Source organism: Anguilla rostrata, chromosome 15 (assembly GCF_018555375.3).
Source record: "Anguilla rostrata isolate EN2019 chromosome 15, ASM1855537v3, whole genome shotgun sequence".
Classification (NCBI taxonomy): domain Eukaryota; kingdom Metazoa; phylum Chordata; class Actinopteri; order Anguilliformes; family Anguillidae; genus Anguilla; species Anguilla rostrata.
The window spans coordinates 11,502,151-11,522,447 of record NC_057947.1 but is presented as its reverse complement, the minus strand read 5'-3'; the positions used below and the strand labels follow the sequence as shown (position 1 = coordinate 11,522,447).

The window sequence follows — 20,297 nt, the reverse complement described above, 5'->3', positions numbered from 1 at the left end:
GTGCAACATTCACACCAGTAAGAGCAAGAAGTATTCCAATACATTTTATTTCTATAGCTGTCTTCAAACGAGGTGTCAAGGGCTTCAAAAATCAGAAAACAATTACATCAGGAAAAAATACAGCAATTAAATTAAATTAGGCATTAAAGATAAATTTATAAAAGAGAAAACAACGGTTGCAGGTTATGCCATGGTTTAGGCTACCAAGGAGAAACCTCGGTCACTTGAGCACTTTTGAGTGACCACCAAAATACCCTTTAGGCTACTAATGAGTAGCGAAATCCTACAATCCAGTAATACTTTAAAATGTTCTTTAAATATGTGTATATGCATTTGTTGTGTACTGTATTGTGCAAAGGTAAAGGAAGTGTATGATTAAAAAAAAAAAAAGTTTTGATATTTTGATACACTGCTTTGTTTTACACACTGAAAACTTTCTGATCTAGTAATCTTTTCTGGTCTCACTACTTTGGTCTGTAGGCTACTGATCCTCTGCAAACTTCCCTAAAATGCAAACATAGCTCTAACAGGTAACCAAAGCAAAGAAGACAACACTGGTTATTCTGTTTTGAATGGCTTTAATCAAACCTAAAGGAAATTAGAGCTAGCTCATTTTGGAAATAAGAGGCTTAGAAAATTGTGTTTTCATGCTGTAGATCAACTTTAAAATTTTACCCTCACGAGCAACCTTGTACTGTAAATGTGTAAAACCAAAAATAATCTAGGTCAAGTAGCGGAAAGTTTGTGGCATTACATTTTTAGTATTGGAAAAAATGGATTGTGCCATATTGGCTTATGGTTTGACAAATTTGCCCCAGGGAAGTCAAATATAGGCCTAAGTGATACCATCAAGACCCATGGAGGTTTTTAAGACTGTTTTAAATCACCTGTCAATAGGATTGGTTTTAATCGTGTTCCATGGCCACTAGCCAGAATGAAAACCAGATTCTCAGATAAGTTAAATGTGGCAACAGGGGGACATTTATTTTTAGGTGTTCTTGATAAGCAGTGAAAATAGCAGAACTTTACTGGCTGAAGGGAAAAAGTCCACCGATGATGAAGCTGCTGAAACCGCATGCTGACGTTCGGCGAGACATCTGAGAATGTATCCAGACCTCTCTTTCACAAGCACTCCCGTGCAAGGCCTACGATAGCGATAACGAGCCCGTGTTTGCGTGTCGCGACAGCTCCTGCCGTTACGCGTCGCTGGCTCGGCTCACAGCCGCCGGATTAGTGCCGTTTTATGATGCAATTTGTAAATCTTCGTATTTTGTCACTGTTGGTAAAAAAACAATAAGCCAAACAGCAAGAAACATTTGATTGTCTAGAAATGTATACTCTCATCAGCACAGCATGCCTTAAGAATTTTGGTGAGTCTATGGATGTTCATTGTAGTGTATGTTTCAGCACAGTAGAATATAGAGATGGAACACATGTCCCTTACAGGGGACACAGATGCATTGCTGGTTGTTAGGAGGATATACAGGAATGCATTTTATGGAACATTTGGTCATGCGAGAACTTTCTCTTTAGCGGTCGCATATATTAATCAGTTCTGTAAGCACAACATGTGCAAACTGCACAGCAGTGCTTGTAGAAATTTCCTTTCCACAACCCCCACCACCACCACCTATGAGTGCAGTTCTCTTCACATTATCATTTTGAGGTGTTCATTCAGGTACTGCCATCCACCTTTAAACATTGAGTTTGCCAGCACGTTGCCATAAGGTAAAATAACGTCCCTTATTCTGTCCCCACGTTTTTTACCATGTGAGTGTCGGATGTGAGTGTCAAATGGACGTCACTCACGCTCTGTAAACAGGAAGCGGTGACGTCCGTCGAGTCGAGAACGTCTGCCATTTTAACTGGACCCAAGTGGCCAGTTTCTCTTGTGTTTATGCCAGGCCAAACGTAAAGACGTTGCGCATAATGGCTGTGAAAGAATGAACAGGAAGTGGGCTGTTTTACCACATCTGAAAGGTCATCCTTGGTCCACATGGGTTATTGTGAAAACCACCATCCTCCCAAACTCTGAATATAGGCTAACTGACTCACTCTTCGTCCGCAGCGACTCTTTCAGTTCCGCTTATCAGAAGAGGGGGAAGGTCGTGAGAAATTGGACCGAATAAAAATCTGAATAATTATATTTTATTACTTCAGGACCATGATTCACCACAGTTGCCAGTGTGACTATTTCCATTGCAACATTTTAAAAATTTATTTACCATTTCAGATATCATCCACAAAAAAAATAATTTTTTCAGTTTTCAAAACCAGAGGGCTGATAGTTGCATTGTAATGCCTTGCAATTTATGTCAAAGACATAAATCAGGGGTGCAAAATAAGGCCTTACACGCCCACTTCTGTTCTATTTAATTGGCTCAATCATCCATTAGGCCAGACATTTTCCATTAAACTGGGCTGCAGCTGCAGACTTAAACGTGTATCCGTAGTGAAAATGTTTTACTGTCATCCGATATTGGAGAGAAACCGCATCAGAGGACAGAGCCATTGCAAACGAAGGCCAGAATGATCGGTCAGTGTCCATGCCGACCCTCCAGGAAGGTTTTCCGCCCTTGTTATAAATACTGTCACTTAAACAAGTCCTAAAACGTGTGTGTGATGCATCCTAAACATAATTTCTTGGATTCGTGAAAAAAAGAAATCCAAGTAGTTTCATACCGAACCAATCCATGACGATGGTTTACAATACTGAACCAATCCATGATGATGGTTCACAAATGTTGCCATGTTGCCAGGGAAGAAAGGTGTAAAAACCAAACGGAACCAACACAGGCAGCAACCGTTGGACGGGTCTTTGGCACTGGGGTTCCTCCTGGGCCCACGAGGGAGCGGGGGGGAAATGGAGCGGCTCAAACAAGGCCGGCCGGGCCCCACAGGGGGGTGGTCCCGTAAGGGTTGGGGTCTGCTGGGGGGGGGGGGGGGGGTCAGAGCGCGATGTCGCCTGGCTCCCTCCGCCTCCAGCGGGCCCTGAGGGTGTGCAGCAGCCTGCGGGCCGGGTCGGTGTACTGCCGGTTGGCCAGGCCCAGGACCACGGGGATGATGGCCATGCTGCCGATGCCCGTGCAGGACAGGACGATGTGTGTGCTGGAGGCCCCACCCCCCGGCCCGCCCCCGGCCCCGCCCCGCCGCAGCAGGCCCACGGACACGTGCACGTAGACGATGTAGGGCACCCAGCAGGCCACGAACACCAGCGAGACGGCCGCCACGCACTTGGCGTAGCGCAGGTTGAGCCTGTGCTCGGCCGTGACCGCCTGCGCCCGCTCCACCGAGCGCCGCAGCTTGCACAGGTCGCGCACCTGCCGCCGGGCGATCCACAGGACCCGCCCCGTCATGCCCACGATGGACAGGATGGCGGGGAGCAGGAGCCCGTACACCTCCAGGTAGATGAATGTGTTGGGGAAGACCAGCCTGTACGAGCAGCCCTCCTCGCCCAGGCCGGAGGGGGCGGAGCCGTTCCCGCCCCCAGCGCTGGAGGTGGCGTTGGAGGCGGAGACCCAGTTGTTCCAGCCAAAGGCGGGCAGGGAGGCGTAGAGGAGGGGTGGGGCCCACACGGTGAGCAGCGCCAGGGGGAAGCAGCGGTGGACCCAGAACTGGCTGTGGTGCAGCGGGCTGGCGATGCACAGGTAGCGCTCGTAGTGCACCATCACCAGGTTGAAGAGGTAGGACAGGAAGAGGAAGTTGGGGAAGATGTGCACCAGCAGGCAGGCGCTGAAGTCCAGGTCGCGGCTGAGGCCCATGCGGGGGATGAAGGGCAGGGCCACGCCCGTGCACAGGTCCGCCACCAGCAGGCTGAGGAAGAAGTAGTTGGGCGTGTTGTGCAGCTGGCGGTTGCTGGCGATGCCCAGGATGATCAGCAGGTTGGCCAGGATGATGGCGGTGGACAGGGGCAGGGTTATGCACAGGATGAGTCGCTCCTGGGCGGGGTCATCGGGAGTCATGGCTGGGGGCTCCGAACTTCGTCAGCAGCGCCCACCAGTCGCCCCCCACCTCCCCTTCCCTCTTCCCATTCACACAGCAGGACCTGAGAGAGAGAGAGAGAGAGAGAGAAGATTACAGTAAGTGGAGCCAGAGCAACTGGTGGGTGGGGGGGGGGGGGCTGGAGACAGAGCAGCTGGTGGGGGGGGGGGGGGGTAGGATGTTATGAAACATTTCGGCAGAGCACTTCCGCATTTTCACAAGCAAAACTTTCCCTTGAACAATATCTCACAGCCTCAATTCTCACACACACATATAACACATAGTTGAATTTGAAATGACTATACTTTGAAGTGACTGAAACGAAGAATCAAACCATATAATATAACACTAAAACAGCTCAATATTGCTTCTGATTGCCTCTTAAAAGTTGCTGAAATGATTATATTTCCCGTTTATTTTGTTCCCATTGACGTTTCATTTTTTATGTTTTTTTTTTTTGACAGCAAATATCTGTTTTGAGGACTCACAGAAACGGGTAATTTATTATTTTTACGGTCTTTTTGCATTGACCTCATTTTCTACTTAGCTTGACAGTAGGAAGCTCCTTAAAACAAACAGACTAAATAACTCTAATAATGTCACAGACATTAAACGAGTGCAGCGGTCCATAGACCACATTACCAGCAGTATGTCGGACTGCAATGTTGGCAGACAATGTGTGGCCTGGCTAGGCCTCAAAAACTGTATGTATATTGTGTCATATGACTGTAGCCTGATCAGGGACTAACTATGGTATAATAAATCAAATGGTGACAATTCTCTCACAAGCATTGCACATAGGCCCAGTCAAATACATTTTTTAATATTTACATTTTCAAATATTGAAATATTATAAATATATGACAATTATATCGTAAAATATATGGACAAAGTACACATTATCTTCACTTTCAGATATCGGAAAAAGTAATATTTTTACAAACACGTTGACATGAAACAGGTCAACAGATGTTAGGAAAAGCCCGTATATTTACGACACTTTCCAGTGTCTTCCATTTCCACAAGGGCTGTTGTGTTACTGCCAGTCTTTGCCATCATTTTAACTGCTGACTTTATGAAGCTGTGTCCCGAGCCTCCCCCGCAGGCACACACTGGCGTTTTGCCCTTGAGAGGCATGTTCATAAAACTGAATTGTGGACTTCATAACCGGGCCAATTTAATTAGCGAAATGAGCTGTGCCTCACGTGCGTGCTTAGACAGAGTCCGTTGGTTTCAGAGATCAGCGCTAAAGGCTCCCAGGTCGAGACTAGCGCTCTAAAAGCCCTGCTGTGTCTGGAGCCGTTAACATCATCCACCGGACACCCAAGAGCGGTCCGTGCGTCTGGCTTTGTGCGGAATTGAATTGAACCGGTTAACTGGATTCAGGCCACTGGGCTCTCTTGTCCTTAAACGTTTCTTCCTATGCCATGAAATCGGGGATCCACCTGTGAACAGGAGCGCATAATGCCACAGACCGTCTGTCCTGTTCGGTTATGTTTCCGAGGTCACGCGTAACAGGAAATGCACTTCATAATATTTGTCTCTCCTTTTATCGGTTTGATATTCTTGGCTGCGGGAATGACCACACAGAATGGACATCTGATATCAGACTTGGGCCCCACAGCAGAAGACGTTAGCACAAACTCTGCAAGGTACAAACTTAAACATTTCCGCAGATCTTAGCGCACAATTGCGTGTGCCACATTAACAGTTATATTCTTTTTCAACTGTGAAATTCAACAAATAAAACGTATCAGTGCATTAAAGATTTACAGAGATGTTGAAGTTTGTTCTCTGGAGAGGTTGCTTTAGCTACAAATGAACATAACGTGATTTGACCAGGGGTGCCCAAATTTGGCATATATAAATTCGGGAGAGTGCAGACGGCCGTGATGCCAATCGTCCCTTCTTATCACACTGCAGTTTGCTAATCAGGCTCCTGTAGATATCAGCTGGAGGACGACATTACACCTGCAGCTAACCATGTGGACCTGCAGGCACCAAACCCTTCCAGCAGGGGTCACTGTTTTGTGGTGAGATGCAATCAGCCCAGCCGAATGAATCCCTCCCTACCCTGGGTGACACTAGGTCAGGGGTGCCCAATCAGGTGTCATGGTGGGCTGAGAGTATGCGTGTTTTCATTCCAGCCAATCGCTACACCTGCTGATGTTGCTAATTATCACCTTCAATCAGACAAGATGGGACTAATTAGTGAAATCAGCAGGTGAAGTGATTGGTTGGAATTAAAAATGTGCATATGCTCGGCTCCACCAGATACCAGACTGTGTACTAGAGCAGAGCCTTAACAGATACCAGACCATAGAGCCCATCCATGTACTAGAGCAGAGCCTTAACAGATACCAGACCTTGGGGCTCATCCATGCACTACAACAGAGCCTTAACAGATACCAGACCTTGGGGTCCATCCATGTACTAGAACAGAGAGTTAACAGATACCAGACCTTGGGGGCCATCCATGCACTAGAACAGAGCCTTAACAGATACTAGACCAGTGGTTCTCAACTCGGGCCAGAAAGGGCCGGTGTGGGTGCAGGCTTTTGTTCCAACCAAGCAGTTACACACCTGATTCTACTAATCAAGGTCCTTAGTAAAGACTCCAAAGGTTGATTAGTAGAATCAGGTATGTAACTGCTGTACTAGACCATAGAGCTCATCCATGCACTAGAACAGTACCTTAATAGGATGATCACACAGACTACAAACCATTAATTTTTGGCACATGCAATATCCAGCAAACATTTCGGTCTCTTGACTTCGCTATCCTAACACAGAGGCCTAATGGATTTGACTATCATGATTGTTTATCTCTGTTGTGCTACAGCTTTAGTCATTCTTGGCCTCTTTTTCATCTTTGTAAGCGGGGTGAAGGAAACGTTATGTGTGATGTTTAAGCACTGTTTTCCTGTTCATCTGAGCATTCTGAAATGGATTAGAAAATGGGCACTGGAATATACTAGAAATGGGAATGTGTACACAGGCAGCCTTCAAAAACTTGAAACTGATTCTCTCAAAGCAAATCTCTATTTATGGAAGTTCCTAGATGAATGTGTCACTTTCGCTATCTCAAAGTGCTCAAGTGCTCACTTTTCACTGCTTGACGTAGAGTTCGTTATTTTTGTTCATTTGCACCTAAATTTTATCTAGCCATGGTTTTCCTTATACAGCTGATTGATTTTATTTTTCCAGAATTAAAATAATTTCTCAGAGAATTTCTTCTGAAGTGAAATAAAGAACAGAAACAGAAAAGTCAATTAAAAATACATATCTTATATCCACTATAGACTAAAAGTCTGTTGTATGTCAAACAGTTTTTAAAATACAATACCTTTAATAACCTGGTCTGGAACCATATACAGTGTATGGGACAGAACACATGAACATAACACATGCAACTTATGTGGAACAGTTTCAGTTTCTTTATGCAATTACATAAGCATTAGCAACATTTTTCATGGCAAACTGGATTTTGATAACTGTCAAAATCACTATCTGTCCACATATACATGATGTACACAATTATAAATATTCCATTGCAGTTGTACTTATGCATTGTGATAATGACATTTATCATGCATCTGGGCCCAAGAGAGGCATTGTGCCAATATATTGCAGAGTAATATCCATTCAATCATTTGAGCCCTCAAAAGAAACCAGTAAGCTGGTTATAAAATGTCAGTTATCTTCAAAGTAAGGCAGTCACCAAGCAGTTTGGTGAGGAGCATTTCAAATCAAATTCCTTCAACTTCAGATATATTAGTAGTAAAAATAAGTAAATAAATAAATAAAAGAAAGAAAAATAAAAAACCGGAGCTTACCTCAGTGAAAGTGCGGGGATCCGCGGTTGTGCCAGATGAAACGTACGAACTCGTGCGCTTTCCTCGCATCCATCAGGGATCCTCGGAGACCGGCCGCTCGTGCTGCTCCAGCGACCGGCGCGTCTTCTGTTTCCTGTGTGTTTTGACAGTCGAGCAGCTTCTCCCACTGACCGGCGGGAGTCCGTCAGTCCGTTCCTCCCCTCTGAGGGCAGAGAGGGACGGAGCGCAGGAGAGGGGCGATCGCTTCACAGACCGGCTCAGCCGAACTTGCTAACCCCTGCACAGGGGCAGCGCAGACTGTGAGAAAGTCCTCGCGCGGGGAGGAAGCGCAAAATGGCGCTGCGCCTTTAAGAGCGTTCTGTTCATGAAACTGTGAAGAGTGAAACTGTTCATGATAAAGGCCTGTGGTGTGTCGACACAGGAGAGGAAACCACAGACATTTATAGTTTATCTCACATTGCTGTCAATTCGCTCCACACCTCACTGAGATTGCAACAACCAAACAAACAACAACAAAAAACTGAATGTTGGTATGGAAAAGTAGAATCATAGGTATCTGCGTTTTGTGAATGCTTAAGTGCCACTGCTGTAAAAATGTACAAATGGCCATTTAAAACAAAGGAACAGAATAAAACTGAACTGGCACATTTAAAACAGTAAGCCCATCTTGTGCCATTTGATTTTGTCCATTCCCCTCAAAGTACTTAAGAGGGGAATGTTTCCGTCCCACTATACCAGTGGCTTCCTTTTTTGCTCACTGCTCCCCTTGAGATTAAGAGGACGCAGACATCCAGCAGAAATGATAAAGTATCTACAGAGCAAAAAGGAGAAAGTAGCCAGTATACAGTGTGCTGTGGATGTTCACGTTCAAAATGAAAGATAACGGTAGCAGCTGTACATGCCTCATCTTACGATTAAGAATGAGGAGGGAAAAAATAAGTTCTACAAAATTTTGACATTTAATAAAAACCAGCGACTCCCTTTGGAATGTTTCTGTGGTGCTTGGGATTGATTATGGTGCGGTTTTGAGACCGTGAGTTCGGTAAGATAACTGGTTAATGTTACTGTGAGGGATTGCTGTGCAGGACAGTGTACAAAGCGGACAGACCCCTTTAGGATTACCCTTTCAGTTACGAGACAAATAGAATGAAACCATACATAAGCAAACAAATGACTAATAGTTATCAAATGTTTAAAAAACTGCACTGGTTATCTCTCATCTTAACACACCAAGTTGTTTAAGTTGTTTCCTGAAGTCATTTCTCTTATAAAATCACTTTCATTTAGCATATGGAACATTCTGGGCCTAAGCTCTACAGTCTTCAGACTGAAGAGGTTTGCATCTGAGTTTGAAGCTAAAGGCATTGATTAAATAATAATGAAACAGACAGTGTGCAGGGCAGACATGGCCTCTTACTGCCAGACTACGGAGAGTTTATTCTTTTATTCGGAGAGATGCGGCGCTTCCATGGCCCAAGGAAACTAATCTCAGGGGACTGGAATGCAGCTACTGACCCACCAGATCTCACCAGCACAGGAGGAGATAAGTGCATCACTAGTCAAAGTTTATTTAACAGTTATATGTCATTTTTCGTATTCTCCACAGGAAAAAGTATGACAAAGATCAGGAAACATGGAAAGGGCCTTCTGCAGTTTGAAGCTTGGGTCTGTACGTTGTCAGTGGTAGGGTAAGTGGGGATTCTGTGGGCAGACATACCTGTTGCTTCCCTCCTGGCAGCAGCACGGTTGACTAAATGATCGCAGACATAGATCCTTTCCCCCTCAGAGCCGTCATGGTAAAATCACCGACACCACATTCTGATCAGTCAAATTACTGTTTCTCAAAAGGACAGAAGCTAACACCACCAAGCTAATTTAGCCTGGTAGACCCACATACCAGATTCACACAGATGTACCCAAAACAGTATGGAAGTACACCAGAAAACAACCACAGCATTTAAACACACTTAGACACCTTTCTGGAAACCGCACAGCTAAGAATGGGACAATCTGCCAGTGACAAATATAAATAATGTATTTGGAGAAATAGCAAGAAATATCTTATCTGAAATTAGCAAAGAACAAAATCAATGAATACAACAATACGCCATTGCAGAATTAGGACTGGAAACGAAAGAACAGTTCCGCAATCAAGACGTGGAGTGTTAAATAGGGAAGTCTGTAATCTCCAGCTTTATTTAACAATACTTCATATAGAAATGAAATCCCTGCTCTATGCAGACGACTCGCTTCTGTCGTCGCCCACTGGGCAGGGTTATATCAGAGCCTTGATCTCCTGGAGAACTGCTGTCAGAACTGGGCCCTGGCAGCAAACTGAAAATATCCAGATCTCAGGGAATTAAGCCAAAATTCTCAACTGGCGCAATACATATGGACAACCACACACACAGCAATTATTTATTTGGGTTTGAATTTAAGTTCTGGGAAATTTCACCCTTACAGTGAATAAACTGAGAGAGCATGCAGGGCATTCTATGCCAGAAATAGATTAATTTCAGTTGAAATACCAAAGTTCAGTATTTGTTTAAAAAGAATCCAGACAGTTGTTTCCTGAGTAAGCCGGCAGCGTATTCAGGTCCAGTCGTTCCCATAATGTGATTAAGTGTAATACCATAGATCTCGGCTATTGTGGGTGCTGTGTGCAGTCACGCCCCCTGCGTCTCTTCGTCTTTGATCAAGTGCTTGATGAGCGCCGCTCGGACGCGAGCGACATGATGGATGTGCGAAACGTCCTCGGTACCCGAGCCCCGAGGCGTGAGTCACCGTGTCATCGGCCATAGCCCGGACAAACACAGCCGTCTCCCGACACGTCATGCCGCTCATTGCCAGGATTTAATAGGCCATTCCCGTTTAACCGCGCGGCCAATCGGCCACCGAGCGCTCTTATCTGATTTTGGGCGCAGGTGTCGGCTGCCAGACGAGGCGATGGGCCGGTTTCGGCAAGGACGCGTGAAACCAGACGTGCGCGGAAAACCGGGCTGGCCGATTGGTTAATTCGGGCGCGGTCGGCGAATGCGAATGCCCACTCCCTCAGAGACGAAGGGATGAGAGCAGGAGAGGAAAGGAAAGAGGAAGGCAGAGGGGTAGAGAGGGGTGGAGAGTGACAAGGGGAAGCGATCCTTTGCTGGTTGGCAGCTGGCTTCCGCCGGTTTCATCACCAACCCCCCCCCCCCCCCCCCGCAACCCCCTTCCCTGGCCTCCCATCTCATCACTTCGCACACAATGGCAGTGTGGAGCCCTCACAAAGGCCCTGCACTTGTTTACTGTACCTAAATTTAGACGAACGCAACACCGACACGCACAGGAGCCCCATCCTGCTTTTCTACTGTCTAGGGAAACGTAAACGTCTGCTCCCAACAATGCCGTGCGGCCATCTCGCCAAAACGCAAGAAAGCGTCCATCACGAAACTTAGGAGAGCGCCTTCATTTGCAGAAGGAGCCTTTCCGATGGTAAGACAGCCTATGCGTTTACGCTAAGGTTGGCTAAATGTGAATGATTAACCGGGACTGCTGTGCCGAGCTGTGGGGACCGAAGCTGAGCAAAGGTTTAATGCCAATGCATTTTCACTCGAGCAAAATGAGAGTAAACAGATTAGCCTCCTCCAATGAGTCTGAAGGAGTCAAAGTAAACCCTTTAAATCACACAGAGGTTTCGAGTTCTGGATGGAAACTGCATAAACATCTTCTTACAAAACAAACGACTTACCGATTGCCAAAGCAATTGCCAATGCAAAGTTAAAAGAAACGAGCATTAGGGCCCTAAGACAAATGGTTTAGACCAGGGGTGTCCGGTCGTATCCAAAAAAGATTCTTGTTTTAGCCCAGCACTAAAGACACCTGATTCAACTAATTAGCTACTCATGGTTTTCAATCAAGACCTCGATGAGTAAAATCAATTGTCTTAGTACAGGGCTAAACAAACAATCTGCACCCACATTGGCCCTTTTTGGATAAACTCGATACGCCTGGTTTACACTGATGACTAAACATCACAGAAAACTATGGACTACACAACCCATAATCCTGTGCTTCAGGATTCACTCTCTTAGCACAAGCATCATCCTGCATCATGTATGTTTCACTTCTGTATTTACCGAATACATAGCTATAGCTCGACGTATACGTTCCCCATCTATGCAACTACAGCATGTCGATCCCTGGTCTTTGCACTTGTGTGCATTGTAAGTCTTTGTGAATAACAGACCCTGATGAATGCAAGATGACTGTAGCATAGCTTCAGAAGTTCATATGTTTTGTACGCACAGAGTAATGTCTCTCCTGTGAAAAACAGGGATTACTGTACTTTGAGCTGGCCATTCCACGTTCACACGACACAAACCCATCACCACACCAATTAGCACTACAGACCGGAAACAGTAAAGAATGTGACCTATTCAAAATGGTTGGCATAGCAACTAGAGCGCCTAAGTATCCAGATACCTGGTTTACTTTCTAGAAACACCATATATGGGTCATAACTATAAATAAATTCAATTTATTAAAAACAAAAAAAAGAAATTATTTGTTTAAAAAAAAAAACGAAAAAAAACCGAATTCCTTATTTCTGTAGGTGGGGGGAAATAAGTGATTGTTTTACCCAGCGGACCAGTGACAAAAATGCTCCCATCTACACAAAAACATACCCGAGGGCTTTCACGCTTTTCATAAGGAAGTAAGCCCAGGGTTTTACCATTAATCTTAAAATGTTTTTATGACAAAACCGACTAAGCACTAACACTAAGAGAGTAACTGCCTTGGATCTGGCCACACTGTCTAAAGGTACCTTGTAATACAAAACATATATTAAACATTGGCCAAGTCAACAAGATGGTTTAGTGCTTTCCTTAGAAGAGTATGTCTTCTAGAACCACTGACACCCATGCAAGTACACAGGAAAATAAAATCAGCCCACATGACTTAAACTCATTTAATGGTTTCTGCTATAAGACAGTCTAAATGTATTTATGCGAAATTGAGTTTACATCGTTGCATCACGTAAAGTTAAAAAAAAAAAAACAAGTTCCATACAAATACTGAAAAGTATCTAGTTGAATATTGTTACAATGATCATTTTGTACAGTCATTTTGTTCCGGTCACAAATTCATTTTTACATCAGTTACAACACCATGTATTTCAAAATATTAAATATCTGTGGCTGGTGATAAAATCAAAAATGCATGGATAATATTTAAATTATCAATTTAACTGTCAATGAGGCATGTCAGCTGTGAGTGACAGCAACCCCGCCTCCTCAGGCCCTAATCCAATCAGAGCTCAGGCCACCCCCACAAACCACAAATCACAGACCACAGCGTCAGAATCTAGTCACGCACTGCCCGCCATTCCCAGCGGCTCGCTAATCCTAACCAATCACGGCGTTCCGGCGGACTTGATTGGCAGATGCAGGGGCGGTCCCCTGTGCCCCGTGGAGACCGTGGGGTCTGTAAGAAGGGGCGATCGGGGGGAAGGGTCTGGGTTACGGTGCCGCCCCTCGCTACCGGTCCGGCTTCTGCAGGCAGAAGACCTTGGCCTGGTGATCTCCAGAGGCTGTGACGGCCAGAGAGGCCTCTCTGTGGGACACACCGGGGGCAGCAGGAGAGAGGACCAGCGAGGGTTAACTGGGTAAGTACATCACAGGTCATCATGCGTCGGACTGAAAGTGTGAATCACGTGTTTGTTTTCCTTTTAAGTCTTTAAATCTGTTTTTTTTTTTTTTTTTTACACTTTTAATAGTCTGTGTTGCCACTGTATGTATAAATGTGCACCGAGTGAGTACTGCGCAGGTACTGAGACACATAACGTAATGCTATTTTACAAAGAATACATCAATCAATCAATCACGCAGACACTCAAGAGTTCGGCTAAGAGAGAAAGAAAGAAAGAGACTGTGTGTGCGTGCGTGTGTTTGTGTGTGTGTGTTCGTGTGTGTGTGTGTGTGTGTGTGCGTGCGTGTGTGTCAGGAGGCACTGACCTGTTGAGTGTGAAGTCCAGGATTTCGGCGCTGTGTCCCCGGTATTCAGACACCGGGCTCCCCGAGCGAGCGTCCCACAGTCTCACCGCCCCGTCCAAACTGCATGTGGCCACCATGGAGGAGCCCTCCTCCCACTGCAACTGCACAATGCCCGCCTGAAAAACATTACATTAACGTCAGCACAACGTTACAATAACATCAGCACTACGGCAGTATACAGGCACAGGAAAATGCTACAATAACGTCAGCCCAACATTAGAATAACGTCAGCACAACATCAGAGCATTCACCAAACACACATAAGGGCATCAGTACAGAACCCCACACCCAAGCACACATACGGCTATCAGTACACAACCCCACACACATAAAGGACATGTGGGGAAATGTTCAGGAGTAGGTCTGAGAGCTGCTTACCTTGTGTTGGCACCTGTGCCTCAGCTGCTGTGTGGACATGTCATAGATCGCCAGCGTGCCGTCCAGGTAAGCCACCGCGATCAGAGGCAACCTGCGAGACAGAGGGATTATGGGTGACTGCCGGACCCTATGGTCGCCATGGAAACACGGCCGGCTAGCCTTAGAACTCCAGCCTTTTTTTAAATAGAGAAACAGGAATGTGCAGTAATCAAAGCACATGGACAGATAGACGGGCGGACAGACAGACAGACAGAACTGGGAGGGGAGCAAATCAAACCAGACAGGGACGGATAGACAGCAGTGGTTTGGCTCACACTTTGCAGAAGCCCACAGACTCCACCGAGTTTGAGTCCTCCGAACCCGCGGCCTTGCCGTCCTCTATGGAGAACACCCCGACAACCTGCACAGGTAAAAGACAGCTCAGACATAACACCTCGCATCCTGTCCACACGGGTAGCACTGAAGCACAAACACTGAATTTCCACACTTTTTCCACACACAGAGAAAAGCACACTGGCCATGCAAGGGTAACCTGTCTAGCGGTATATACATACGAGATTCCACTGACACACAGGAAGCAAGCAGACCAATCAGAGATGTGCCATTTTCCAGGGTACAATTTTAGCTTCTGCAACTGAATTTGTCCATATTTTCAGGCAAACAAAATGTATTTACAGGCATATCAATGTTAAATGAGAAAAGATTTGAGTCCGAAGTATGTGCACACCAACTACCAGCCAATATCTCACCATAACCTACTGGAGCCAAGCGAAAAGATATTTATAGACAGAGTGTAGAGAACAGGGAAAAGCTCTGGAGATTTCTAAGCTGATCAAAGCTTAAGAGGTGGTCCCAAACAACATATTAATTAGAACAGCAGCATAGACGGATTCCCCCCCCCCCCCCATTAACACTGCCCACTATGTAACAATGCAACTCATTAGCAGTTGTGTCCTGTTCTTTCATGACTACACAAAAGCATCAGCCAATCAGCAGTTTTCCTTGTATTCCTTGTATTCTTTTCCCGTTTCTGATAGGCTGGACCCACCTTCCCTGTGGTAGTGTTGATGAGCTTAGCGCAGCCATCCACCGAGCCCGTCAGCACCAGGCTCCCGTCTTTGTTAGATGCCATGCAGGTGAGCGCCCCCTGGTGGCCATCATTGCCTGGTACAGCATAAAAACAGAGGACAGATCAACTGCAGTACATTACATTACATTTATTTGGCAGATGCTTTTTTCCAATGGGACGTCCAAAAAGTGCACACCGAAGGTCACTGGAACAACTACAGAACACAAGTCCGATACGATAGAATAGAATTCTCATTAAATATCAGTTACCCACAGCCCTGAACATCAGGTCTAGTTCAAGCAGTAAACATAGGCTAAGTCAGTAAAGTTAAGGCAAGTCAAACTAGAAGTGAGCCATGATTATGATAAAGAGCTACAACATCAAGATGATAGTACAAGTGCAACACAAATGTGCTAGATGAACATACAAAGTCTAACATACAAACTAGAATGGCTCAGCATCGCACTTACCTTTGAGGACATGGATAGGGTTGCCCTGTTTGAGATCCCAGAATCGAACGGCGCCGTCTTCGTAGCCAACCACGGCTCTCTTCCCTGCCAGCAACGGGCACAATCGCTCAAACTCACACTCAGATATGATCGTGCACGTTATTACATTACATTACAGCCTTTTAGCAGACGCTCTTATCCAGGGCGACTTACACAGCTTTTACGTTTCATCCATTTATATGGCTGAATACATACTGAAGCAATGCACGGTATGTACCTGGCTCAAGGGTACAACGGCAGTGTACTATACGGGAATTGAACCCGCAACCTTTAGTTTACAAGCCCAGTTACCCATTAAGGAACTGGGCGCACAGTGGCAGTGTGGCATTATTAGAAGTATTCAAGCTGGTTGCAGACAGCTCGGGTTAATAGCTCCATAAACAGGTAATCTGGATAAATGTGCCTCTCCTCTCCGCTCAAGGACGGGCCCCTTACCGTCCGGCAGGATGGTCCCGCAGGCGGCCCGGCACCCCGGCCCCTGGAAGGTCTTGCAGTCCCCGCCCGGCACCTTCCACATCCACACGCTGCCGTCCGCCGTGCCCGCCAACAGGACGGGGGCACACTGGTGCCACTCCATCCACTGAAAGGGCAGATCCCCACACCCACTGTCACACATCTCATCTGGGACGTCTCCCTCTCTTCGTTTATTCTGTTTTCCCTCCACTATACCAGGCAGGTAAACTGAGAACTCTTTAGCAGTTAGCCATGAGGAGGGCACAGGGTGGTACGGTTGCAGGTGTACTCTCACCTCAAGGTCTCCCACTTCAAAGGACCAGACCTCCTCCTTGGTCTCCACCTTCCACACCTTGATCAGGCCGCTCATGTCGCCCGTCGCCACCAGCTTGGAGTCGTGGCTGAAGGACACGCATGTGACCGAGTCCTTGTGGCCTAGCGGCAAACAGAGGTTTCAGCCAATGAGGTCAGTGCGCACTGCAACCATCAATTCATCGATGTCATCACCCATTTAACAGAAGCTCCAGTTCCGAGAAATACACAGAAGTAAAGTTCAATAAAAGTATGAAGTGCATTCAATAAATCTGAGAGACCAGCAGTGGCTAGAGAGTTAACACTCCACTAACAATGCAAAGAAAAAATGGTGGAATCAACTACTGCACATTGCTCATTTAATCTACAGTGCTACGGTAAATACATTTTCAACTACCATCACCCAATCCACATTTGAATTATGTGTCAAGCTTTGAGGAAATCCTAGAAACAATGGTTGAGAAATCAGAACTATGGTCTCATTGATTTGTCCTATGGTTTTAAAAACTTAACAATCATTGCACTCACCTGTGCACTCAAATACGACCTCTCCGTCAGTAACTCGCCACACGTAGGCTTTGTCGTCCTCACCGCCTGTCACCGCTAAGCTGTTTGTTGCTGGGTCCAAACTTACGCAGAACACTGACCCTAATAATAAAGCATATTCACACGTCTTTCAACTTGTGTGTGGACAACTCGTTCGGAGATATTCAACTGGTGAACATTTCGTAAACCGCTTCGTCGTGGAACAAGTTACCCGTATGTTTGGAAAAGGTGAGTTCACTGTCGTCTTGGTCTGCTTCCATCTCTTCATCCTCCGTCTCCCATCCCTCGTCATCTTCGCCTCCAGCCTCGTCGAAGTCCACATCTTCAAACTCCTCAGCCAAATCATCTGATCGAAAAACAAATTACACTAAGTAATCTCAAACCAAAACTCTTAGCTAGATGTATTGACTTTTGTTATAAGTTAAATGTCAAATGGGAAATAACGAGAGTTGGTTATCTTGTTTCTGAATTATAAAAGGGTTTCAGACATTTAAATGATATCTAGCTAGCTGTAACGAATTCTCGTCACTAGATAAGAAGCTAAAAACGTGCAGTTGTCACTAGCACTACAGCCAGACGCTAGCTGGCCATCGCCTAGGTTATCGACCTACGATAACATTGCTAAGCTACATCGTTAGTTACAGTCGCTGCGCTGCCGGTTGGCCAGCTAGGCTAAAGTGAGTGAGTTATTTCTGCAGAACTACCTGCTGTTGGCTCGTTTTCGTTTAAATCGATGACCTCGATTATTTCTTCATCCCCATGAAGGTCCACCGTATGTTCTTCTGTGTCAGCCATGCTTCGAAAAAGTTAGCAAAGTGTGCTAGGTTTCTGATAACGTTAGCACTTGCACCAACTCCTGAAATAAGTTGCTGGCTAGCGACCTTAAATAGCAAATGCTTGACAGTTATATCGATAAAAATCGACGTGCAGCTTGTTTGAAATTGTCACGTTATAACATGCGCAATAATTATAAATATGAAAAAAAATATGAAATATGTTTTATTCTTCGCTCAAGATTTCCTGCCCATGCTTCTCTTCACGTGTTCGAGGGGAAAACAGGACAAGTTCCTGTGACGCTGAGAATGACTGACAAGGGAATAAACCAATAGAAATGACGATATTACGAGTAAGTGCCAATCAAATATTAAGAAGGCGGGACTTCCTTAGTTATGGTTCACATTCGAGTCGCCCGTGGCCTGCGGTCTGCGGAGATTCACAGAGGGTTTGGTTGAGGGCGTCACGCTGGGAAATTTGGTGAACATTTATTAATTAATAACTGTACTCCAGCTAAAATATGTGGAACATAATGTCGCAAATCCAATTATCGTATTAAGATGCCATTCCTTAGCCGATGGTATACTGCACAATGTACCCAGCTCCTGCGAAATGATTGAAGTTAAGTGGTAGGTATGTGCTTGATTAGTATTCGGATGGGAGACCATCTGTAAGCAGTGCTCGTAGGCTAAAAAATTAGACACGGTCTCTTTAGACAAAATAAATAACCCAGAAATGTTGTAATGCGGCAACAGGGACACTGTATGGCACAGTAGCAAACCATTTTTTTCCGGAGAACAAAAAGGTAAAACCTTTAAAATATCATAACGTTAATTGTGATTATGGAGTGATAAGGGGTAGGGCGTTCTTCTGTGTTGGAAGATGGATTGCGAGTCTGCTGTTCTGACCGCCAGCGGAAGTTCGGTTTATCACTGGGAGGTCAGTAGGGACAAATATCTGTGTATTTTGAGTTAAATAAATATTGATCTGTTCTCAAATTGTCTGATCTCAGCCACTAATATATACAATAACAAGGAGAGGAATGAATAAATTGCTGTTGGAAAACTATCATTTGAATCTCATCCACTGACCAAAACTCCTCTCACATCTCACATTTTCTGTAAATCCTTGAGCCAGCTGGCTGTAAGCTGCAGAATATTGGAATGTATCATGGACATCTGAGAATTTTTTATTTCTCTCTAGTCTGTTTCCACTCTTGTGTGAATTCACTTTTCTTGTGCTTTTCTCCATCCTTTTTACTTGAGTCTGAGTCATTTAGCAGACCCAAAATGCATTTATTATATTTACATATTTGAACTGATCTTTATACAGCTGAATATTTACTGAAGCAATTGAGCTAAACACATGAGCTACTGTGTTCATAGGTGACAACCACCTGCGAACTGATCGTGCAATTAATGAGTTACAAGCCTACTTACCTTACCATACTACCATACTACACTGTTTATTTTATGTGGCAAGCAACAGCAAGAGTATATGATATTGCACCTTCTCAAATGTTCACAGCTGCATCTAAATCTGTGCCATCTGTGTGTGTAGGTTTGTGCTTATTCCGGTACTGAGGGTGTGTAAACATACGTAAGAGAGCTGCTACTGGGTTGTGAGTCTTGTGGGTGTGGCACAGGACAGCTCTTTTCCCAGCATCAGTGGATCTTTCGTCAACAAGCGCAGAACAATATTGCTCTTATTGCGCTGGTTTCCTTTCGCGTTTACACAAAGGAGATAGAGACAGCAGTCTTGTGATCGTGAAGAATGAAAACATGAATTGAGGAGTCGGAAGGTACATAGTTTGAAAAGGCAATAATGCTCTAATGCAAAAAAGAAAACAACAGGAATATATACAAACTGGTTTATTTGTTTATTTACAGTATTTTATTAAAAACTTAGAAAACATAGCCTATATTTTTCATCTGATCATTTGCTGTTGTGTTTAGTGGTTTAGTCCTTTGCAGAAGTTTGGTACATTTTCAGTTGGTAATACGGCAGAAGGCATAGGACTTCAGAGCAGTGAGGCAGAGTGGTAGAAGTGAGGCAGAGTGGTAGATGTGAGGCAGAGAAGTAGATGTGAGGTGGAGTGGTAGATACAGATGTGAGGCATTACATTACATTACAGGCATTTAGCAGACGCTCTTATCCAGAGCGACGTACAACAAGTGCATCAGTTCAAGGTGCAGAGGTGCAGAAAAACACACGAGTGAAGTAAAGAATGCCAGAAGTGACCACATAGATCAGGACTCCAACCCTGTAGGGTAACCTGCTCAGCAAATAAACAAAACAATCCAGCCAAGTACAAAACTAGCACTGAAATCACATTTGCCTAATCAGAATCAAACAAAACAATCCTGCCAAATCCAAAACTAACAAGATCGCATTAACCTAACTAGGT

The 20,297-nt window shown here is 45.0% G+C and overlaps 2 protein-coding genes across 2 annotated transcripts; both read right to left on the bottom strand.

Annotated features, from left to right (window-relative positions):
* Positions 1-31: 31 nt before the first annotated feature.
* On the bottom strand, positions 32-8,166 carry LOC135240873 (G-protein coupled bile acid receptor 1-like). The gene is made up of 2 exons (XM_064310884.1): positions 7,818-8,166; positions 32-4,045 (listed from the first exon to the last, which is right to left on the bottom strand). Exon 2 carries the CDS (start codon positions 3,960-3,962, stop codon positions 2,949-2,951), a length of 1,014 nt encoding a protein of 337 aa, XP_064166954.1. The 5' UTR covers positions 3,963-4,045; positions 7,818-8,166; the 3' UTR covers positions 32-2,948.
* Positions 8,167-12,751: 4,585 nt separating this feature from the next.
* aamp (angio-associated, migratory cell protein) lies at positions 12,752-18,181 on the bottom strand. The gene is made up of 11 exons (XM_064310702.1): positions 17,821-18,181; positions 17,328-17,462; positions 17,099-17,218; positions 16,554-16,693; positions 16,241-16,385; positions 15,767-15,850; positions 15,276-15,391; positions 14,542-14,627; positions 14,228-14,318; positions 13,811-13,965; positions 12,752-13,409 (listed from the first exon to the last, which is right to left on the bottom strand). Exons 1-11 carry the CDS (start codon positions 17,909-17,911, stop codon positions 13,334-13,336), a joined length of 1,239 nt encoding a protein of 412 aa, XP_064166772.1. The 5' UTR covers positions 17,912-18,181; the 3' UTR covers positions 12,752-13,333.
* Positions 18,182-20,297: the final 2,116 nt, after the last annotated feature.

Excerpts from the sequence above, each read along its gene's own strand:
- LOC135240873 (XM_064310884.1), bottom strand. The coding sequence starts at position 3,962 with ATGACTCCCGATGACCCCGCCCAGGAGCGACTCATCCTGTGCATAACC.
- aamp (XM_064310702.1), bottom strand. The coding sequence starts at position 17,911 with ATGGCTGACACAGAAGAACATACGGTGGACCTTCATGGGGATGAAGAA. Across the intron at positions 16,694-17,098 it reads GGTCGTATTTGAGTGCACAG|GCCACAAGGACTCGGTCACA; the intron begins GTGAGTGCAATG and ends GTTTGCCGCTAG. Across the intron at positions 16,386-16,553 it reads TTGAAGTGGGAGACCTTGAG|TGGATGGAGTGGCACCAGTG; the intron begins GTGAGAGTACAC and ends CTGCCCTTTCAG.